General features: G+C 38.5%; 1 protein-coding gene across 1 annotated transcript in view; it reads left to right on the top strand.

Annotated features, from left to right (window-relative positions):
* The window catches only part of LOC136874846 (probable ATP-dependent RNA helicase DDX20), a 133,373-nt gene extending 112,737 nt beyond the window's left edge, over positions 1-20,636 (top strand). The window contains exons 4-5 of the mRNA XM_067148522.2: positions 1,063-1,344; positions 18,683-20,636. Coding sequence (XP_067004623.2) covers positions 1,063-1,344; positions 18,683-20,636 — 2,236 coding nt within the window. The remainder of the gene's footprint in view (positions 1-1,062; positions 1,345-18,682) is intronic.
* Positions 20,637-21,223: the final 587 nt, after the last annotated feature.

Genomic DNA, 21,223 nt, shown 5'->3' with positions numbered 1-21,223 from the left:
ACAAATAAAACACAGTCAATTTTATCACTTATTTATTTCAGGATGACCCAATATATACACACAGACAATTCTATTCAACCATGAATAACCACACTCACTAATTGTCTCCAGGTTACAAATCTCTCACAGCAGGACTCCAACTGGACAGTCTTTATCTGAAGGATGCTGTAAGCCTGATTGACGGGCCTTTCATTTGCTTCTCAAGTGAGTGCCATGCGTTTGTTGCTCCATGACTTTTGCTGGTTTATTGTTTGATGTTAAACACTTTAATTATAAACCAATGTAAATTATGGCAGTAAAAAAATCATTCTAATATAAACAGTTCAGAAACTTAAGTGGGACTGATTTGCATAGTGGTGTAGCTGCTAGCTTTCCATCCCGATGGATGAGGTTTGATTTCCATTCGATCCCTGGTTGGAATTTTCACCTGAAATATCACGTGGTGAGTCATAATCACTGGCCAAAACAATAATGAGCCCAGTGGCTCTTGCAAACCCAAAACATTTGGGATATGCTGGCCTAGCAGAAGTAGAACCAGGTGGTTGTATACTATGGAAGAGGATCTGAGGAGGATGGGAGTTAGATGGTGGAGAGGTCCGAGCAGAAGTTATCAAGGAAGCCAAAGCCTTTCAAGGACTGTAGCATCAAGAAGCAAGCAAGCAAATTGAAGAAAATAATTGAGAAACAGTAGATTTAAAATTCACTGCATACTAAAGCATCCATTTATACACTCAAATGCACCCACTTGTACAAATATCTCAGATGTGTTCCCATGTGCTGATTTTCTTAGTAGAGGTGGTAGAGAATGTAAAGCTGTGTGTTCAGTAACTGCTTCATTGCTTCTATCATATTTACCAATCATATTGCTTGTAACTCTACACATACTCTGATTGTTCTGTATTCATAGATTTGTTTGTTGTATTATTTATTAGGGTGATTCTTTAATAAGATTTTAGGGAAAGTATTATATTCATGAAATTATTATATATTTCAGACCACCATCTTGTATTTAGGAGTTTCCTTTTCAAACTTATGTACAATTGTAATTTTACTTGTTTACAGTTACATATTTTCACGATTACCCTCCAACAAGCAGATGATTGCCCTCAGTGCAACATACCCTGGCAGCTTGGACAGTTTCTTGACCAAATACATGCGGTGCCCAATGCGTGTTAGTCCAGGACTGGAGGGTTTGGTGTTGCTGGGTGTCAGGCAGTTTGTATGTGATGTTAAGACCCATCCTAGTTCGATGATGCAGATAAAGCTCAAAGTACAAGAGTTGTTACGAATTCTATCAACCGTGCATTTCAAACAATGCATCATCTTCTCCAACTATCAGTCCAGGTAATGTATGCTTGTCACCAGGTGTAGTCAACTTGAAAATATACTATTAGTACCAAGTTGAATTTCTTTTATTTTTCTATGTTAGTAATGTGACCTATGAGTCTGGCTCCTGTCTGAATGGTTATAATCAAGGCCTTTGGCTCAGAGGGTCCAGGTTTAATTCCTGGCTGGGTCAGAAATTTTAGAAGTGTCTAATTCCTCTGACTTGGGGGCTGGGTGTTCTTAATTTTTCCAGCAAACTCTTCTTCATGCACCAAACTACCTCCACATAGCATTCTCTACAGCAATTAACAGAACACCTACCAAGATGCAGGGGCGATTTCTCCGAGCATGCTACGCTTGCTGCGCAAGCGCAATATTTTTCTAAAGCAGGCGACGAGTTAAAAAATTACAATATGTAGGCCTACCGTATCTGTAATAGATCTGCATTATACAAATCGCATGTTGCATATATCTTGGCGAGTCCAGCGAGGCTTGCTCGTGTCTTAAGAGCTTCAGCGGAGCTGTCGACACAGCGAGAAATATATGCGCGCGCAGGTTTCTTCTCTCCAAGGCCGGTTGCAAGCTGTCACGTTTGTAATGTGTAGTTGGAAGCTCTGGTCTGAGAGCTACAATCTAGTGTGTTGTGTCAGTGAGTAGTGTACTGTAAGTTCCTGATCATCTATTCTGAATTATTTGATGTGCTGCAATGGGTTCCGAACCGTGCATTATTGACAGCTTATTATCAAATCCATTTTCTCGGAGGACTATCCAAGAGAAAACAGACATTATTAAGAATGGCAGGCCCTGTCCGGCGCTGCCAGATTTAAAGACTCAGCACAGGGAGAAAAACAGAGAATATGTACGTTCGTTCTCTGTATCTCAATATAATAATACGCACTGGTTGACAGGGTCCAAGAAACTGAATAGACTGTTTTGCTGGCCGTGTTTACTATTTTCTGCTGATAACGGTGTATAGTGTAAAAGAGGCTTTGACAGTTTGAACACCTTGACACTGTCCATTAAAATACATGAGAAATCTGCAAACCATATGAAGTGTTTCTTGCAGTTAAATAGCTTTGGGCGTACAAGGATCGACCACCAGCTGGATGAAAAAAAAAAAAAAACGCATCAGTGACCAACTTCATAACGAAAATGTAAAGAAAAATCGTGACATACTTAAACGACTGATCGATGCAGTGTGTTTTTCTTGCAAAACAGGAACTACCATTTCGCGGATGTGATGAGTCTGCAACTTCTGTAAACAGAGGGAATTACATAGAACTTCTACAAATTATTAGTGAATATGATCCTCTTCTGGCAGCTCATCTGAAAGACTCCACCATTTTTAGAGGGACGTCGTATGCAATCAAAAATGATTTAATAGCAGAAATAAGTTCAGTAATTGTGAGAAGAATAAAGGAGGAGCTTAAACAAGCAACTTTTGTGGCAATAATGTTGGACGAAACTCTCTACTTTACTCCGTTTTGTAGATGAAAGTGGTGAAATTCAAGAGAGGTTTCTTGGTTTTGCTGATGTTAGTAAAGATCGCACTGCTGGAGCCCTCTTAAATCATGTTCGTGCTATTTTAAAAGAGTTCAGTTGTGAGGAAAAGATTGTGCCTCAAACATATGACGGTGCTGCTGTCTTAGCCGGTCATGTGAATGGGCTTTATAAACTACTTCAAGACCAGTATCCATATGCGACATTTGTGCATTGTTATAGCCACCTATTGAATTTAACACTACAGCAGTCTGCTTCAAAAATCGAAGAGTGTACAATTTTCTTCCAAACAATGTCAGAACTTGCTGCTTTTTTTTTTTTTTTCAAAGTCTACAAAGGGAACAGCTGCTCTTCGAGATTTTGTTCAGAAGAAGTTGCCAACAGTAGCACCAACGAGATGGAATTTTGCTTCACGTCTTATTAATACTGTGAAGGTATATTCTGATACGCTGGTGAAATTCTTTCAACATGTACAGGATACTTCAGACGACTGGGATGAAGACACTACATTGAAAGCACAAGGATTTTTGTACTTCTTACTTAAGTTCAACACTAGATTTCTGCTGGCAGTGTTCTCCAAGATTTTTTTCATTCTCCGATACTGTGTTCAATATTTTACTAACAAGAAGTCTGGATATTCAGTACTGTGGCAAGAAGGTTGAGGAGTTCTTTTTAAATATCCAGTCTATGAGAGATGAAGGTTTTGATAGTGTGTATGGGCATGTTAATACTGAAATTGATTTTTATGGAGAACAGCCGCGCTCTAAAAATCGAAGAATTAGTGATGAACCAGAAAATCAAAATACAACGTCTATTCAATGAAATTCTTGACAATGTACTTGTCCAAATAGGAGAGCGTTTTACATGCATAAAGAAATTTGTGTTCTTCTCGCTGTTGGATTATTATTTGTTTGAGAAGCACAGAAATAGGTTTCCAGACAGTGATGTTACTGCCCTAGAAAGGACCTATGGGTCATATTCGACATTGTTCGCTTAAAAACCGAATTAAGTATGATGTATTCATCTTCTGATTTTAAAGAGAAAAGTGTTTCAGACTTAATGCAGTTTATGCATACTAATAAATTGTACATGGGTATGCCAGAAATTTTCAAGCTTATCAAACTTGTAGCAACAATTCCTGCTACTGCATCCTCTGCAGAACGTTCTTTTTCAACACTGAGACGCATTAATACATATTGCAGATCGACCCAAGGTCAGGAGAGGCTATCATCATTAGCCATGTTGTCGATTGAAAAAGGATTGCTTGCAAAAATTAGATTACAGTCCTCTTTCTATGATGAAGTTATTGATGGTTTTGTAAAGAGAAGCCGCAGAGTAGAGTTTGTTTTCAAGTAGGAAGATCTAATAAATAGTTGCATTTTTTCTGTGTACATAGTTTGACGTTTACTTGTTTAAATTATATAATCACTGGCTTGTCATGATTTGTTAATAATTATAAAATGTGTCTGATTGTTATTCTTTTGGCCATTCTTGAAGGTGTGACGTAACCAGTTTGAATGCATGTTCATGTAACCGATGATTAAAATGTTCATGTGATTTAGCGATTATTGGGTTTATAAATTTTATTCATTCAGAACTATGCATGTAACACCCCACCAACTTTCACGAATGGAAGAGCAAGCCTGACTTTCATGACCAGCATTCGCCCCTGCCAAGATGCTTGGCTAGTGGCATGTCAAGTGTAGTTTATGTTGATGAAAATGGGCTGGGTTTGACGATGCTGACTATGCAAGCGCATTTTCAAAACATTTCATATATCTTTGTACCAGAATGGCTTTTTCTTAATTTTCTTAATTGTTTTATATTCTAAATACTGTAATTTAGTAAATTAAGAAATAGAAATGCTAGTGAGTCCAAAAAATAACATTTTTATAATCAGAATACAAGTGATCTCTTTTTTGTGCTGGTGAGTGTATGCGCACTTATCAATTTTGCTATTTCTGGATCCTTATATAAATTGAAAGTTGTGTAACTGAGCCATTAAGTTAAAAAAAAAAAAAAAAAAAAAAAGCTGTGTTGTGGTACTCTGTGTTTTTGGCAGCCTGTAGTTGTTGCAGGAAGATATTTATTAAATAAAATAAGATCGTCCCTAGAAAAGCAAAGTATTTTAAGAGACAAAATATAAATTTTACAGGAGATGATAATAATTATTAGAGAGTCGAATACGTACAATTTAGGCAGTTTTGGTTTTTATTCTACTCCAGGAATGGATTTTCACCTTATTGCCATAGGCTATTAGGTTACGTATTTATTCAAACGTAGTGAACCAGGCGAGTTGGCCGTGCGCGTAGAGGCGCGCGGCTGTGAGCTTGCATCCGGGAGATAGTAGGTTCGAATCCCACTATCGGCAGCCCTGAAAATGGTTTTCCGTGGTTTCCCATTTTCACACCAGGCAAATGCTGGGGCTGTACCTTAATTAAGGCCACAGCCGCTTCCTTCAAAGTCCTAGGCAATTCCTATACCATCGTCGCCATAAGACCTATCTGTGTCGGTGCGACGTAAAGCCCCTAGCAAAAAAAAAAAAAAAATTGTGAAAAGGAGCCTTTTTTTTTTTTTGCTAGTGGCTTTACGTCGCACCAACACAGATAGGTTTTATGACGACGATGAGATAGGAAAGGCCTAGAAATTGGAAGAAAGCGGCCATGGCCTTAATTAAGGTACAGCCCCGGCATTAGCCTGGTGTGAAAATGGGAAACCACGGAAAACCATCTTCAGGGCTGCCTACAGTAAGATTCAAACCCACTATCTCCCAGATGCAAGCTCACAGCCGTGCGCCCCTAACCGAAAGGAACTTATTTTAAAGTTTCACAGTCAGCGCTAGTTATTAGCGGTACTGATATAGCCAGTCTTGCTTTATTCAAATTGTCTTTCAAACCTTTGCCATTACTTTTTATGAAATCCCTTAAGTCTTCATGAACCATTTGAGAACTTTTGGAATTTGATACTTATATTCTAGGGAAAGCATATGACGGGGTACTGATGGAAAAGATGTTCACCCTACTGGGGGACTGAGGGGTCAAGGGTAGGTGATTAAAATCAGTCAAAGGCATTTATGTTGATAATTGGGCTGCAGTGAGATTTGATGGTTCCTCCCAAGATGGTAATATAGTGAGTGAATTTGAATCAAGGTGCAGTAAAGCTAATGCAGTGAGCTCGCAGTTCCGATCAACAGTATTTTGTAAGAAGGAAGTCTGCTCTCGGATAAAACTTTTACATCGGTGTGTTTTCAGACCAACTTTGCTTTACAGGAGCGAAAGCTGGGTGGACTCAGGATATCTTATTCATAAGTTAGAAGTAACAGACATTAAAGTAGTGAGAACGATAGCTGGTACAAACACGTTGGGACAATGGCAGGACGGTACTCGGAATGAGGAGATAAAGGCTAAGTTAGGAATGAACTCGATCGATGAAACTGTACGCATAAACCGGCTTCAGTGGTGGGGTCGTGTGAGGCGAATGGAGGAGAATAGGTTATCCTTGGAGAATAATGGACTCTGTTATGGAGGTTACGAGAAGTAGGAGGAGACCAAGACAATGATGGATAGACTCAGTTTCTAACTATTTAAAGATAAGACATACAGAACTAAATGACGCCACAACACTAGTTGCAAATAGAGGATTGTGGTGACATTTAGTAAATTCACAGAGGCTTGCAGACTGAATGCTGAAAGGCATAACAGTCTATAATGATGATTTATGTATGTATAATAATAAAATAATTATAATAACAACAATAATTCACTGGTAGAAAAAAATATCCAAACAAAAGATCATACAGAACTAAATGACGCCACAACACTAGTTGCAAATAGAGGATTGTGGTGACATTTAGTAAATTCACAGAGGCTTGCAGACTGAATGCTGAAAGGCATAACAGTATATAATGATGATTTATGTATGTATAATAATAAAATAATTATAATAACAATAATAATTCACTGGTAGAAAAAAATATCCAAACACCAAATCATATGCAGACGTGCCAAGTCTCCTGATTTGAGCGGGAGACTCCCGATTTTTCATCGTTCCTCCCGATCTCCCGATCGCTGGATCCGATCTCCAGATTTTCAGAGCAATATCCGTAATTTTCGTATTATTTTAAACTCCCGCGGATTTCCTCGCTCTATCGATACATGGCTGAGTATGGTTGGTCGATAGTAGTTCTAATAATGATACCAGATGGCAGTACGGGGCACGGTGGCCAGTCATGTACTGCTCTTTGGTCTATAATACAGTCATTCTCTTTGCAAGCGAGTCAAGCGAGTAACATTCTCTTTGGAGTAACCTAACCTCAGAAACATAGTTGTTCTACCCAGCGCAAGACCTGCAGAAGTGCTCATGTTTGTGCCTTAATATTTGTTTTGGCCAAAATGTCAAAAAGAACAAATATGATGCAGTGTTTAAAAGTGCTTATAGGGAAGATTTTCCGTGTCTGAGTGAATCCAGGAAGGGACCAACGTTCACATTCTGTACTATATATATGTAGGTTTGATTTTGCAGTTGCACATGGTGGGAAATGCGATATACTCAAGCACATGCAAACGAAAAAACATAAGGAGACTGTTCAGTGTGTAGAAAGAAAACTAGAAACTGAACTTTTCATGTAAAAACCAAGATGTAAATCCTGTGACGAATGCCGAGGCGTTATTTACGTCATTTATAGTAGAAAATAACCTGCCTGTAAATTGTGCCGATTATGCGCGACCTTTGTTTCACAAAATGTTTCCTGATTCGGAAATTGCTAAACGATGTGGATGTGCTAGAACGAAAACAGCGGCTATCATCACAGAAATGTGCATGGAAGAAAGGGCAAAAATTGTATCACATTTGCAGGTGAATGCATTTTCTGTTGCTACTGATGGTAGCAATAAAAACGACTTAAAGATATAGGCCTATCCCAGTGTTGTAACATTTTTTAAGCCTGAACTCAATGAAATTCAGAGTTGTCTACTCTCTGTGCCTAATTTAGAAGGAGATGCTACTGGAGCTAACATTGCCAATCTTTTGCTCTCAACTTTTCGGGAATTCTGCATTCCATTAAAAAACTGCCTAGCTCTTGGTGCTGATAATGCTCCAGTAATGGTAGGATTAGAATGGTGTGGCAGGATGTTTGAAGCAGCAAAATAGTAACATAATCATCTTAGGCTGCTCTTGTCACCTAATTAATCTTGCTGCCGAGAAGGGTGCGGCATGCTTGCCCGTAAATGTAGATGAAAGTATAATTGATATATTTTATTATCTGCAAAAGGTGTGCAAAGAGGAAAGAAAAGTTCAGAGAATTTCAGACTTTACACAACACAGAGGTCAGGAAAATTCTGAAGTATTTGCCTACTCGATGGTTATCACTAAGAAGGTGTTTAGATAGGATTTTGCTTCAGTGGGACCCTTTGGTTACATTATTCAGGAGCGAAATTGTGAGTAAGGATTCTCAGATGGGAACTTTGAAGACTTACAAAATTCCTAAGCACAGTTTAAGTGCAGATGTGTCTTGTTTGTCTGAAAACATTAAGGATTGTCATAACATTTCACCTCACTCCACAGTTGAAAAAATAGTCATCAGTTTCACTAAAAAAATGATACTACTTATGACACTAAGAGCCATGCATTGTCACGTGAAGAACGACCATTCATGTTCCTTTCATCAAATTTATATAAATCTTTTTGCCTTATTCTCTCAAATTTTATGGATATCTTTGAGAATCCAAACGTAGCTCTTCAGTCAAGCATGCCGCACATCCACTTATTGGGTCAGTTTTGGAGGAACTATTGAAGAATGTGGTGGCAAGTTTTGTGAAACCAGACGTTATTAAAAGATCCTCCTCTCTCCTTGATGTAGATTATCATACTCCAGCAAATTAAAAGGATGATTGTGATCTGATGATAGGGAACTCTGCGTTTGTTTTAGTGAACACCTTGAAGTCTGAGGAAAAGTGTATATTCTTTAAGTCTGTTAGAAAGTGTTTCTCTTCATCGTGTGACTACATGGTACACAAATTTCCATTCAAAGATGAAGTTTTAATTAATGCAGAAGTTGCAAATATTTCTGCTATATGTAAGGCATCATTTTCTAGCCTTAGATTTTTCATAAACAAGTGTCCAAACATTTTGACTAGTGAAACGGAACATTTGGATAAAGAAACTGATATTCTGCACTCCCAGTTCTGTAACTTTCAGCTCGAAGAAACAGACCTGGCAAAAGGAAGAATTGATGTTCAATGGGCATTGGTAGTTCAGATGAAATCAGCTGATGGTGTACTTAAATATGACAGACTCTCTAAGGTGATGGTTGCTATTTTATCAATTCCACATAGCAATGCAGAATGTGAAAGGATTTTTATCAGAGTCACAAAGACAAAAACACAGTTCAGATCCTTGCTGTCTGAACAAACTTTGGAGAAACTTTTAACCTTGAAATCAGTTCAACAAGGCAAGTGCTTTGAGCAAAAATTTAGTTCCGAGTTTCTGAAGAAGGCTAAGTCAGCTACTGGTGTGTTGAACAACAATTAGTCGTAATGTGATCACCATGTTGAAGGATGAGAAGTCACATTTTCTTACAGTTCAGGTATGTCCAGTATTTAGTATTCACATGTAAATGATGGAAAATATATATATGAGCTAATAGAATTGTTAATGTATTGAGTTCTGCCATCAGTGATGTGTCGTAATATGTCGCGATTCGCTGCGAAATTTCTCCTGATTTTTCACTTTTGAAAGTTGGCATGTCTGCATATGTTAGCATCTTTCTGCTAGAATACAAGTAAGCTTTCCATCTAAAAGTTTCAGTTTCTCTAAGTATTTAATACAATAGACTACTTCAGGGTTTCCCAAACTTTTTGTGCCTGAGGCCCCCTCAGCATTTTGCCTGCATGTCCACGGACTCCCAGGCACAGAACATACACTTAATTCCATGAACAGAAAACAGAATTTTGTAATTTTTACCATGTTTAATGTTATCTGCAAAGTATAGCACTAATATTTTTTCTTTAAAGTGTAATTTAGCTTCATTTACATAAACATATGTTCTAAATGCATAAGCATTATACAGCAATGTGACACTTGGCTAATAATTACAACAGTTTGTATCTGGAAACTTACTTGAGAAAATTCACTTGGTACAGTTCTTGGTTCAATGGAACAGATGGTGCTGTTTTCCAGAGACCATGCATTTTAGGTCAGGTTCAAGTGTAGTCATCCAAAGCCGAATATCAGCCTCTCCATTAGTTCTGTTTCTGTAGTTCGTTTTCATTTATGTGAAAGCAAAAAAGGTATGCTCACACAGGTATGTTGTGAAAGGCATTAAACATATTATTGCCTTTCTAGAAGTTGCAGGGTGTAAGGGATATGCAAGGATCCAGAAGTTAGTCAGAGAGGTGTAGTTGTGATACAGGGTCTTCAAAGATGAGCGACAAGATTCTTCAGCTAGTTGATCTTTCTCAAGGGCGGAAAGTTCACGTTCAGTTTCCAAGAAGGGGTTTCTGATCCTCAAGATTTTCTCAACTTGAGGTGGAAATATTGTCCATGTTTAGGTCCTAGTAAATTCAGGTGTTCATTGCATCACTTACACTATCTGGTAGTATTTTTTCATTTACAGGAAGGAAATCATGAAATGTTGGGAAAGAATTAAATTCATTTTTGGTGATTCGGCATGCCCATATACTCCTCATTATTATTCCACTTATTTTATCTTTGAGTGAATGACATGTTCCTTGCAGACTTCAATTCATTCAAGTGACTGAATATTTCTATTAAAATAAGCAAGACTTGCAAGCCACAATAAATCATTGAAGTCTTTAAAGTTGCATCCCTCGTTGAGAAGAAATATCCTAACTTCATCTTTCGGTTCAAACAAACGTGTCAAAATTTTACTTCTCGACAACCACAGTAGTACGCAATAGTAAATATTCATGGTCACTCTCCATCTCCTTTCATAGCATGGAAAATAACCTGGAATTTAGAGGCCTGTGCTTCACGGTAGATGCATTAAGTCCATGGTACATGAGGGGCAACAGTCTTCACGTGTGCAATTATGTCTGTATATTTTCCAGATAAGGCCCTAGCATGGTCGGTAGTTAATCCAGTAAGTTTCTCCCATTTAAGTCCATTTTCAGTCATGAATGTTTTGAGGACCTTAAAGATACATTTGGCATTCACGTGCATGAGTAAGGTTGAACAAAACAAGCAGATCCTCATGGATCGTGTTTTCGAATTCGTATTGAATTAAAGTTAATAAGTTTGCTTTGTTACAAATGTCAGTGCTTTTCGTCGAGCTGCAATGCATAGCATTCGCCAGTTTTCACTCTGTCCAACAATATATCTCGTACATTTTTGCTGCCATTTCTAATATTCATCGCTAGATGCTGTTATCAGACAATGATATAGCACCCAATTGTTTTGAATACTTTTCACCAAGTACAGTATTTACCATAAATTTTGCTACAGGTAAGTACTAGCTTCTCTCCAATGGTATGTGATTGGCCATGTTTTGCAATTAATAGGGAATCTTGATATATGATGCTTGCCTCCCATAACACTGTCCACGAGTACTTAGTTTCATGAAGTTCAGCGAGCTTATCGCAAAAGTAGCCGATTGGCTTGTCAGCCGCTCTGCCATGCATGGTTTGGAGAAGTTTTAATTTCAGTGATTTCATACACTTATTTGATAACTTCACCACACAACATACACTGGGCTTCTCATCATATCCAACATTCAAAACAATAAATCCCAGTTCCAGGTATTTGTAGTCTTATTCACGAGGTGTTTGCACTTGTTGAACAGTTTTCCATCTTGTGGTTGAGATTTCCGGAACATATTCAGTTACGCCACTACTCGAATGAGACACATACTTCAATGAACCTGTCTTCAACCAATGATCCATATTATAGTCTGAGAGTACTGTTATACTTTATTACTATTCACGTTTGGATCCCTACAGTTTGAGTACTGGAAGAGTGGAGATAGTGTCTGTACATTAATACAAAAATGATTGACTTATTAACATCAGGCAACACACTTAACTGTGCTAGCGCAACTGGCTGTGTCCTTCAACAATATTAGTAATTTTGATTTCTATATCCAATAATACTCAATGACAAAGTGTGTTACAATGGGTACTTGATATACATTACATACATACATTATCATTATAGACTGTTATGCCTTTCAGTGTTCAGTCTGCAAGCCTCTGTGAATTTACTAAACGTCGCCACAATCCTCGATTTGCAACTAGTGTTGTGGCCTCATTTAGTTCTATACCTCTTATATTTAAATCGTTAGAAACCGAGTCTAACCATCGTCGTCTTGGTCTACCTCTACTTCTCTTACCCTGAACAAAAATAATGTTAGGAATTCTTAACTTACATGTTTGAAAATGTATTTTTGCGGTATTGACAAAAACAGAGCAAGTGGCCTTGCGGTTAGGGTCGTGCAGATATGAGCTTGCATTCGGGAGATAGTGGGTCGAACCCCACTGTCGGCAGCCCTGAAGATGGTTTTCCGTGGTTTCTTATTTTTACACCAGACAAATGCTGGGGCTGTACCTTAATGAAGGCCATGGCACTACCTTCCCAATCTCCAACTCTTCCGTCGCCGGAAACCTTCGATGTGTTAGTGCGACGTTAAACAAATAGGATAAAAAAGGTATTGACAAAATACGACTACCAGTATGGAACATGCAAAAAAAAAGTATTATTTTACAATATGTATGTAATAACATATTATGAAACATAATTTGGAATTAGGGATGGAAGTCAGGGGGTGGGTTGGGGTGAGTGAGTTGCAGGGGGGAGGGGAGGTTGTAGCCATTCCTGAGTAAAATAACAAGTGGCACAGTAGACAGTTGAGAATGATAAACCAGACTTAAAATGGCACACTATCTGGAAAAGGTTCACCATCCCTGGCCTAGATTATGGCGACTTATTCCCCGACTTTGCATACCGATTTTCATTAAGACTGGACCACTAATAGCTTAAAAATTTGAGAATTACATTTTAGGCCTTCTCCTAAACTACCATTTCTCTCAGTCTGAATAAAATTATTTATGGCCTGGATTGTAGTGACTTATTGTCCGACTTTGCATACCAATTTTCATTAAATCCTCTTCGGCCGTTTTCTCGTGATGCGTGTACAGACAGACACAGACAGACAGACAGACAGACAGACAGACAGAAATTAAGGAAAATTAAAAAGTGTATTTCCTTGTTACTGTCGACACGACCGATACAGAAACACCATCCTTTTTAAATTCTGAGCAATGTACAGACAAAACTCTTATTTTTAGATTAGTCTCCTCATCAGTGCCCGAAAGCTTTCATTAGATTAGATTTTCGCAGTGCTTTCAATAAGTTTCATTGTAATGCTGTGGTGTCATGCAGTGAAGAATTTGTTTCCTTCCATTTGTCTGTATGTCTATCAGTGCTGCTTCCAGCCTTGTGACCTTCTCCTTGATGAAGAAATTATATTTTCTAAATATGGAGTTCAGCAAGGTGATCCACTCAATCCTGCTCTTTTCAGTCTTTCCTCAGTCGATTGTTAACTCCATTAATACTGAGTTAAACATTTGATATTTGGATGATGGGACCATTGCTAATGAACCTGAGTTAGTCTTTTCATTCCTGGATAAAATTTGCACACAAGCTTCAAACATTGGTCTACATCTTAATTTTTCTTAATTTTTCTCTCACTGTGCAGGTCTAATGGATCAAATTTGTAACTGTTGCCAAGCATTCTTTTTTGCACCAGATAGAATTAAAAGTAATAAACTTCATTGTTAGGTTCCGTATTGAGTTGAGACAATGCTTAAAGTAAATACAAAATTTTAATATTCCACCTTCTCAATACTAAAAAATCATTTGATGTTTTTTCATTGTAATGTTTTTGTAAAAACATCAAATGACCAGATAGAATGTCGGACCATTCCACCTCTTGCTGCCACGATGGATTAGTTTACTTTTCACCAACAGGAACGAATGAGCAACTTGAACAGCTCTTGCTTAATGATAAATCATTTACGGTGCATGTTAGATTCTACAACAGTCCTATGGCATTTGCCTCAGTTTCTGCATTTCAGCTGCAGATTCATGGTTGCAGATTCATCGTTTTTATTAAAAGTTTTTGGGTCCACCATATTCAGTACCTTAGTGTTGTTGCGTAGATGTAATTACAACATATTATGTTTCATTCAGTACGCTACACTAAGTCATCATCAGCTGAACAGAGGTTTTTAGGAAAATTGACAATCATGTAAGTTTACCAACATCAACTTCATCACATTTAAAATCATATCAATAACCATAAAAGTGTGTTAAAAAGTATACTGTCTATTTATCATCCTTATTTTTCCTATTCTTAATCTTTCCCTGTGGTGAACCTGGCTGGGACTCTCACTTGCAACACAATGGCCCTCAAAGGCAAAATGAGTGCTCTAGAATAACTTTGCTTCAGTGTACAGTATATCTATCAGGCTGGTTGCTCGCAGCCTTTTCTCTTACATTCATCAGTCACATAAGTTATTTCAGCAATATTTAGTAGATATGTCCTGGGTGGGGAGTGCGGGGAGCTCAGAGATTACAGTAGTTATCAGGCAACAAGAAATCTTAATATACTGATCAAATGAAAGATCTGCAAAATATTTTTTTTTTTTTTTTTTTTTTGCTAGGGGCTTTACGTCGCACCGACACAGATAGGTCTTATGGCGACGATGGGATGGGAAAGGCCTAGGAGTTGGAAGGAAGCGGCCGTGGCCTTAATTAAGGTACAGCCCCAGCATTTGCCTGGTGTGAAAATGGGAAACCACGGAAAACCATCTTCAGGGCTGCCGATAGTGGGATTCGAACCTACTATCTCCCGGATGCAAGCTCACAGCCGCGCGCCTCTACGCGCACGGCCAACTCGCCCGGTGCAAAATGTTTTAGTGTGTTAAGCATTTCACCAGCAGGTCTTAGCAGGTAAATTAGTAATTCTGCTTATCTTCAATTCTGAGCAGCTCCTGAAACCTATAGGAACTATACCAATATGCCATGGCCATTGTTCAGAAATTTGAAAAATCTGATATTTTCCTCACTTTTACTTGCAGTCCAAAATGGCCTGAAATAGTCTCTACTTTGCTGCCTCCATGAAAGACAGTGCCTACTCAGAGAACTTTCCCCAGACATTTCTTGAAAGTACAGTAGAAAATGTTAACAGATATCCACTATATAGGCATTGTGGCAGTGGACATAGCTATGAAGAGAGTTAATCAAGTCGACAGCAGAGACATTGTTCAGTATAACAATAATTTTCTCCTCAAGTACGATGCTTACATAAATATCAGGTTTGCTCTCTTGAGAAAAGTGTCAAGTATCTTTTCAAGTACCAATATGTAAATAAAAGTTTTGATGCTGCTAATATAGCTTTCTTTGAGAACGCTCAGCAAGACACTGTAAGTTACAATAAGATCTTTTCCTATACAAACATGAGGCATGTCAGTTCCAGTTATTGTTGCTGGCGACTTATGCAAAATGAGATGCACGGACAGTTCCCCAGTATTGTGCGACTTGCTGTTCATGAACTAAACAATCAAAATGTGCTCTATGTGGTAGGTAATGAGGCAGAAGCTTTTGAAAGAGCACTGTATGCCACACTACACTAACTGCATGGTTTTAATTGAATGTACAATGACTCCTATATACTGAAATCCCAAATAAAAACGTTTTTGCTGACAGCATATGGAGGGAAGTGCCAGGGAGGAGGTAACAATGTCATAGGCAGAATTTACACTTGTTTCAGCAGACCCAGAGGGATACTGAGGGGCGTTCAATATATAATGCGACACATTTTATTTCTTGGCCAATTTCGTTTTTTTTTAAATTGGAATTTTGTTTGGGACATCTTTGAATATTCCTGCTTTGTCTCGTAGAGTTTCATTAATTTCCTGTAGGTGGCAGCACTATACCTAGCCTTCAAAATGGCGTCTGTAACGGAGGTGCATACCAAACAGAGTTCCTTGAGTTTCTTTTGGCAGAAAACCAGGGCATCACAGATATTCATAGGTGCTTGCAGAATGTCTACGGAGACATGGCAGCGGACAAAAGCTTGCTGATGGCTGCACACAGCTTTGGCGCCTGCAAAGTTGAAACGTGCAGACATCCTTATTCGAGGTGATCGACGGATCCCAGTCGGACACCTCGCTACTGAACTTGACATCTCTGTTGGTAATGCTGACACACTCATCCATCAGTTGGAATATTCAAAGCTTTGTTCCTGCTGGGTTTCTCAACACTTAACGGAAGACCAAAAAGAGCAAAGAAGAAACATCTGTGCGGAATTGCTTGCTCGTTATGAGGCTGAAGGTGACAATTTCTTGTCAGACATCGTCACAGGTGATGAAACATGGATTCATCACTTTGAACCGGAAACAAAACGGCAATCCATGGAGTGGTGCCACACCAACTCTCCCACGAAGAAAATATTCAAAACCGTGCCCTCAGCTGGTAAAGTCATGGCTACAGTCTTCTGGGACTCTGAACGGGTTATTCTGTTCGAAGTCCTCCCTTTTGGTGAAATGATCATTTCTGAAGTGTATTGTGCTACTGTAAGCAAATTGAAGAAACGACTTCAGAGTGTTCATAGCTACAGAAATGCAAATTAACTTCTCTTTCTCCACAAGACCTCACACATGTCTGGGCACCCGACAGTAGCTCACAAAACTTCAGAGGACTGTTCTTCCTCATTCACCCTACAGCCTGGATCTTGCGCCTTCTGACTTCCATCTGTTTGGCTCAATGAAGGTTGCACTTCGCGGGAAGCGCTATGTGGATGATAGGGAAGTTATCGATGCAGCACGTCGTTGGCCTCAGACATTGACCAATCGACTGGTACCATGCAGGCATACAGGCTCTCACATTATGGTGGTGTAAGGCCATAACATTGAATGAAGATTTTGTTGAAAAAGAGGGTATTGTAGCAAAAGGATTGTGGGAATAACATGGTGTATTTGAATCCTCAATAAAACTAACCTGCTTTTAGTCCTCACAGGGCCGGGCTGAGTGGCTCAGACGGTTGAGGCGCTGGCCTTCTGACCCCAACTTGGCAGGTTTGATCCTGGCTCAGTCCGGTGGTATTTGAAGGTGCTCAGATACGCCAGCCTTGTGTCGGTAGGTTTACTGGCAAGTAAAATAACTCCTGCGAGACTAAATTCCGGCACCTCGGCGTCTCCGAAGACCGAAAAAGTAGTTAGTGGGATGTAAAGCAAATAGCATTATTATTATTAGTCCTCACAGGACAATCCCAGGGACAAACCCTATTCCTTTCTAAAATTGAACTGACTAATCTTTTATTTGTTTTAAGAAGAAAGCAGTCCTTGTTAGATGAGCTTATGTTATGACCATCAACAGGTCACTTCAGATGTTCCAGAAACTTGGCATACACCTCTCAAAATGTGTGTTCACTCCTGGACAGTTATTCAGTCATGCCCATTCAGTAAAAAATGTGAAATTCAAAATGAAGCCTGCTATTGGGCAAGAAAAATTACAAGGTTGAGAGGGATCTTTTTTAAAAACATTGTCTACGATGAGATTCCTCTGTAAAATGAATCAAATTTCATTCATTCATTCATTAATTTATTCACTATACTGTAATGTACCAACTATAGCATCGTATTTGAAGAAAATCTTTGTTAAATGAAGTCAACTTCAATTTATGGTGAAAATAACTTCAGACTTTTAAAGAAAAGCTTTTTTTTATAGCGTATCTATGAGACTATGATGATCTTTTTAAATTGTAGCTTGTTCAGAGTTAACCATGTTAAAAGAGGACTTCCTAATAGGATTTCATTCTGTTATGATCACCCTGACATTCCTTTCAGTGTCATATTTCATTACCTTGGAATCTTTATATATGTATGTTTTTCTTTGTTTGATCAATGCTTTACTTCTCGCAGCCCAGCACTCGCTACATTCAGCTGCACGCGGAACGACTGTCGTTTGTTTACACGCTCGCGGCCTTCTCGGGAAGGATGTTGTGAAGCTATGCTCAGAGCTGCCAACCTCTGTACGGAGGAACTAATGAGTGAGGTGCTTCGATAGCTGGTGGCAAGACGATTAGTCTGGACGGTTAGGATTCTTGCCGTGGACAAGACGATTGGTCTGGACGGTTAGGATTCTTGCCGTGGACAAGACCATTGGTCTGGACGGTTAGAAGCCGCGAAGCGGCCTTAGGCCCCTAGTTTCATGTGAAAACACGATTGGTCTGGACGGTTAGGATTCTTGCCGTGGACAAGACCATTGGTCTGGACGGTTAGAAGCCGCTAAGCGGCCTTAGGCCCCTAGTTTCATGTGGAAACACGATTGGTCTGGACTGGTTCTTGCCGTGCGGACGGTTAGGATAAGACCTGGACAAGACCATTGGTCCGGACGGTTAAAGCCGCATTGTAATTTTACATGGTGTTTTTTTGTTTGTGTTTTTATTCAGCCGGGGTTGGTAACGCAATGTATTTATCAGCATTGATGGCAATGACGTCACATTCCGTTCACCATGACCAGTGAGAATGCAAGAAACTACTTGAGCCATGGACGATGGCGGCTACTGCTCTTTATTAGGTTATAAAAGTAAATATATTTCTCGGGGCGGGCTGGTGGGTTCCTAGACATGGCAATGAACACATCTCTCCTCTAAAAGGAATTCCAAGTAAGATTTACATTATTTTCACTTCCCTATAATCTTATAAACGTTGGGCTGCGGGAAGTAAAGTTTTACCCTTTGTTTGTTCTGTGTTCAGCTTTGCTGCACAAGCCACTAGTTATGTAACATTGTGCCATGCTTAAAGTTAGCATAATTGTTGTTCTTTTTCTTGTTTCTTAGAGCACAGAGCATCTGCAACCAGCTCAACAACAATGGATGGCCAGCTAAGTTTGTAACAGGCAGCCAGAACCAAACACAGCGTTTGGAAGCTGTCACCAGCTTGAGAGAATATAAATGTCGAGTTCTTCTGTCTACAGACCTAACATCTCGTGGTATAGATGCCGAAAATGTAAACTTGGTGATAAATCTTGATGTACCGTATGGTGCCTCAACATATTTACATCGAATTGGAAGAGCTGGTCGTTATGGATCGCATGGTATTGCCGTCTCTTTAGTTGCCCAAGGCAAGGAACTTGGTCAATTTAAGAAAATGCTGGGTTCTATTGGTAAAGAAGGAATTACTGTTTTCAAGTTTCCAACGGACAATATTCCAGAAGATTTATTTCATTGTAATGATTCGTATTTCGAGAAACTAGATGTTATTCATGCTGTTCCATCTGGCAAGTCAGACAAACCAGTAGCTGAGTCTGCTGATGAAAGTGCAAAGCTTGTAGAAGAAGAGAATGGATTGCATACAGATTTGATTTTTGTTGAACAGAAGAATTATACGAAGCTAAAAGATAAAGATGAAAGTAATAAAACTTGTGATGGAGATACAGCAGAAAAAATGGAGCCTGATGTTCTCGGAGCTGAAGGTGAAATAGATGATCATTCTGTCCCAAATAGCTTAACTAAAGATGCTGAAATTAATGTTGTTGTTGAATTGGTATCTTATCTGAGAATTTCAGGAAACAAAAATATCATTCCAAGAAGCTATGAAAAGATATTGAGATCTCTTAAAAATGATGACAAAAGTGTTCATCATGGTGGAGGAACAAAGAATATATGTAATCCAGCTCTACATTGCAATAAGGAAAATATAATTCTTCTTCTTGATTTGTTAAACCAAAGATTCTCAGAATCAGTTGATTTTGGTGAGTTAGATACCAAGAAGATTTTGAAGTGTTTAACTGATGGTCAAACATTACCTACAGATGAAATGATTAACTCAAACAATTCATTATCAGAAGTGTCTGTTGTTAGTGACCATAGTCCGGGAGATGAGCCTTCTCCTCTCAATGTTTCAGATTCTGCGTCAGCTGATTCAGAGAGTGTAGTCAGTTCTGAACATAAACAATCTACTAATGTTTTAGATTCTTTGGCGAGTGATTGCAGAAGTGCAGAAAGTTCAGAAAACTTACAGTTAGCTTCTGATCTCATGACGAGTGATTCAAGAAGTGTAACAAGCTCAAAGAAACAAAAATTACCAGTTGATCTTATGTGGCAAAACTCTGAAGGTCCTAAGACGTGTGTTACAAAATCAAGAAGCAAGTCAGAGACACATGACCAGCTTTTGCCTGAAAATGCTGTATGTTCTGCAGTTAGTGACTCTAGAAGTATGGAGAGTTCTAGAAATGATCATTTACAAGTTCCTAATGTGAAGAAAGCTAATAGACAGGACAAGCATTCTAGCAGATCAAGTGTCAGGCACTTACCTAGTTCTTCTCTAAATTCTGTGATGTGCGATTCAAGTGCTGAGAATCCAAAATTGCATGATTCATCCGCATATCTGCCAAGGCCCAAGAAACATTATCGACATTCTGTTAAACCAAAAAGTAGCCGTGAACTATATGATAAGAATCTAAAAGTGCTGTTGAAAAGGCGCAGTAAACTTAAAAATGCTTCGTCGGATGAGGAAGAACAAGTTGCTGATAATTATTTTCCTGTTCCTGACAATGATTATGAAGAGTCATTGTTATCTATGCAGAAAGGATTGTGGAATGCTGGACATTATAACAATATGGCTTGTTGGCCTGGATTAGCAAATAGTTGGTATGGTTCAGTTCCTGTTAGTGTATGGCATTATCCAAGTGCTTCCAATTGTTGGTATTCAGAATGGAGTAGACAGTTGAGTCAGATAAGACAGTATGTACAGTATACAGAATATATGAGAGCTCTCTTTGGATATCATTAGCTAAATAGAATACTGTGTGACTATAAATGTATATGGTTCAAATTTATATTTGTTTAAATTAATATTTAAGTATATTTTGTAATTCTGTATAATTATTATAATGATCTTTGTTTAGAATTGTGTGTAATTAATTTATATTGTTTTCTGTTTGTAAGAAAATATGTTCCTAAAACAGAAAACATTAGTGCACTGTTTTTTAGCCTTTTTTTTGTCCAAATGTCTGTTTGTAGTATATGTGTAGATATGAGCAATAGTGCTCAGTCTAGAGTTTTGAACCAATATTTATTCATCTTGATGAATGATTTGTAACAGAATAATGAGTTAGGGATACTTTTAAATGAGGCTGAAGACACATCGTTCAGCCCACTGCAGTAATATAGGTCAGAAATTCTGATTACAGTACTAGAAATATTAATCAGTCACCATTTAGCAGCATTTGTACAAATAAATGGATGTACTGTAATTTCCCACAGATTGATATGTTAACTTCAGATTTACAAGATAAAACTGACTTACTAGAACCTTGTTGCTGAGGAAGAAATTCAGACACAGTAATTGTTATCAAAATAAAGCTGTAAAGAAAAATT

This window comes from Anabrus simplex, chromosome 5 (assembly GCF_040414725.1).
Source record: "Anabrus simplex isolate iqAnaSimp1 chromosome 5, ASM4041472v1, whole genome shotgun sequence".
Classification (NCBI taxonomy): Eukaryota; Metazoa; Arthropoda; class Insecta; order Orthoptera; family Tettigoniidae; genus Anabrus; species Anabrus simplex.
The sequence above is the reverse complement of the archived record's forward strand: the minus strand, read 5'-3'. Positions and strand labels throughout refer to the sequence as shown.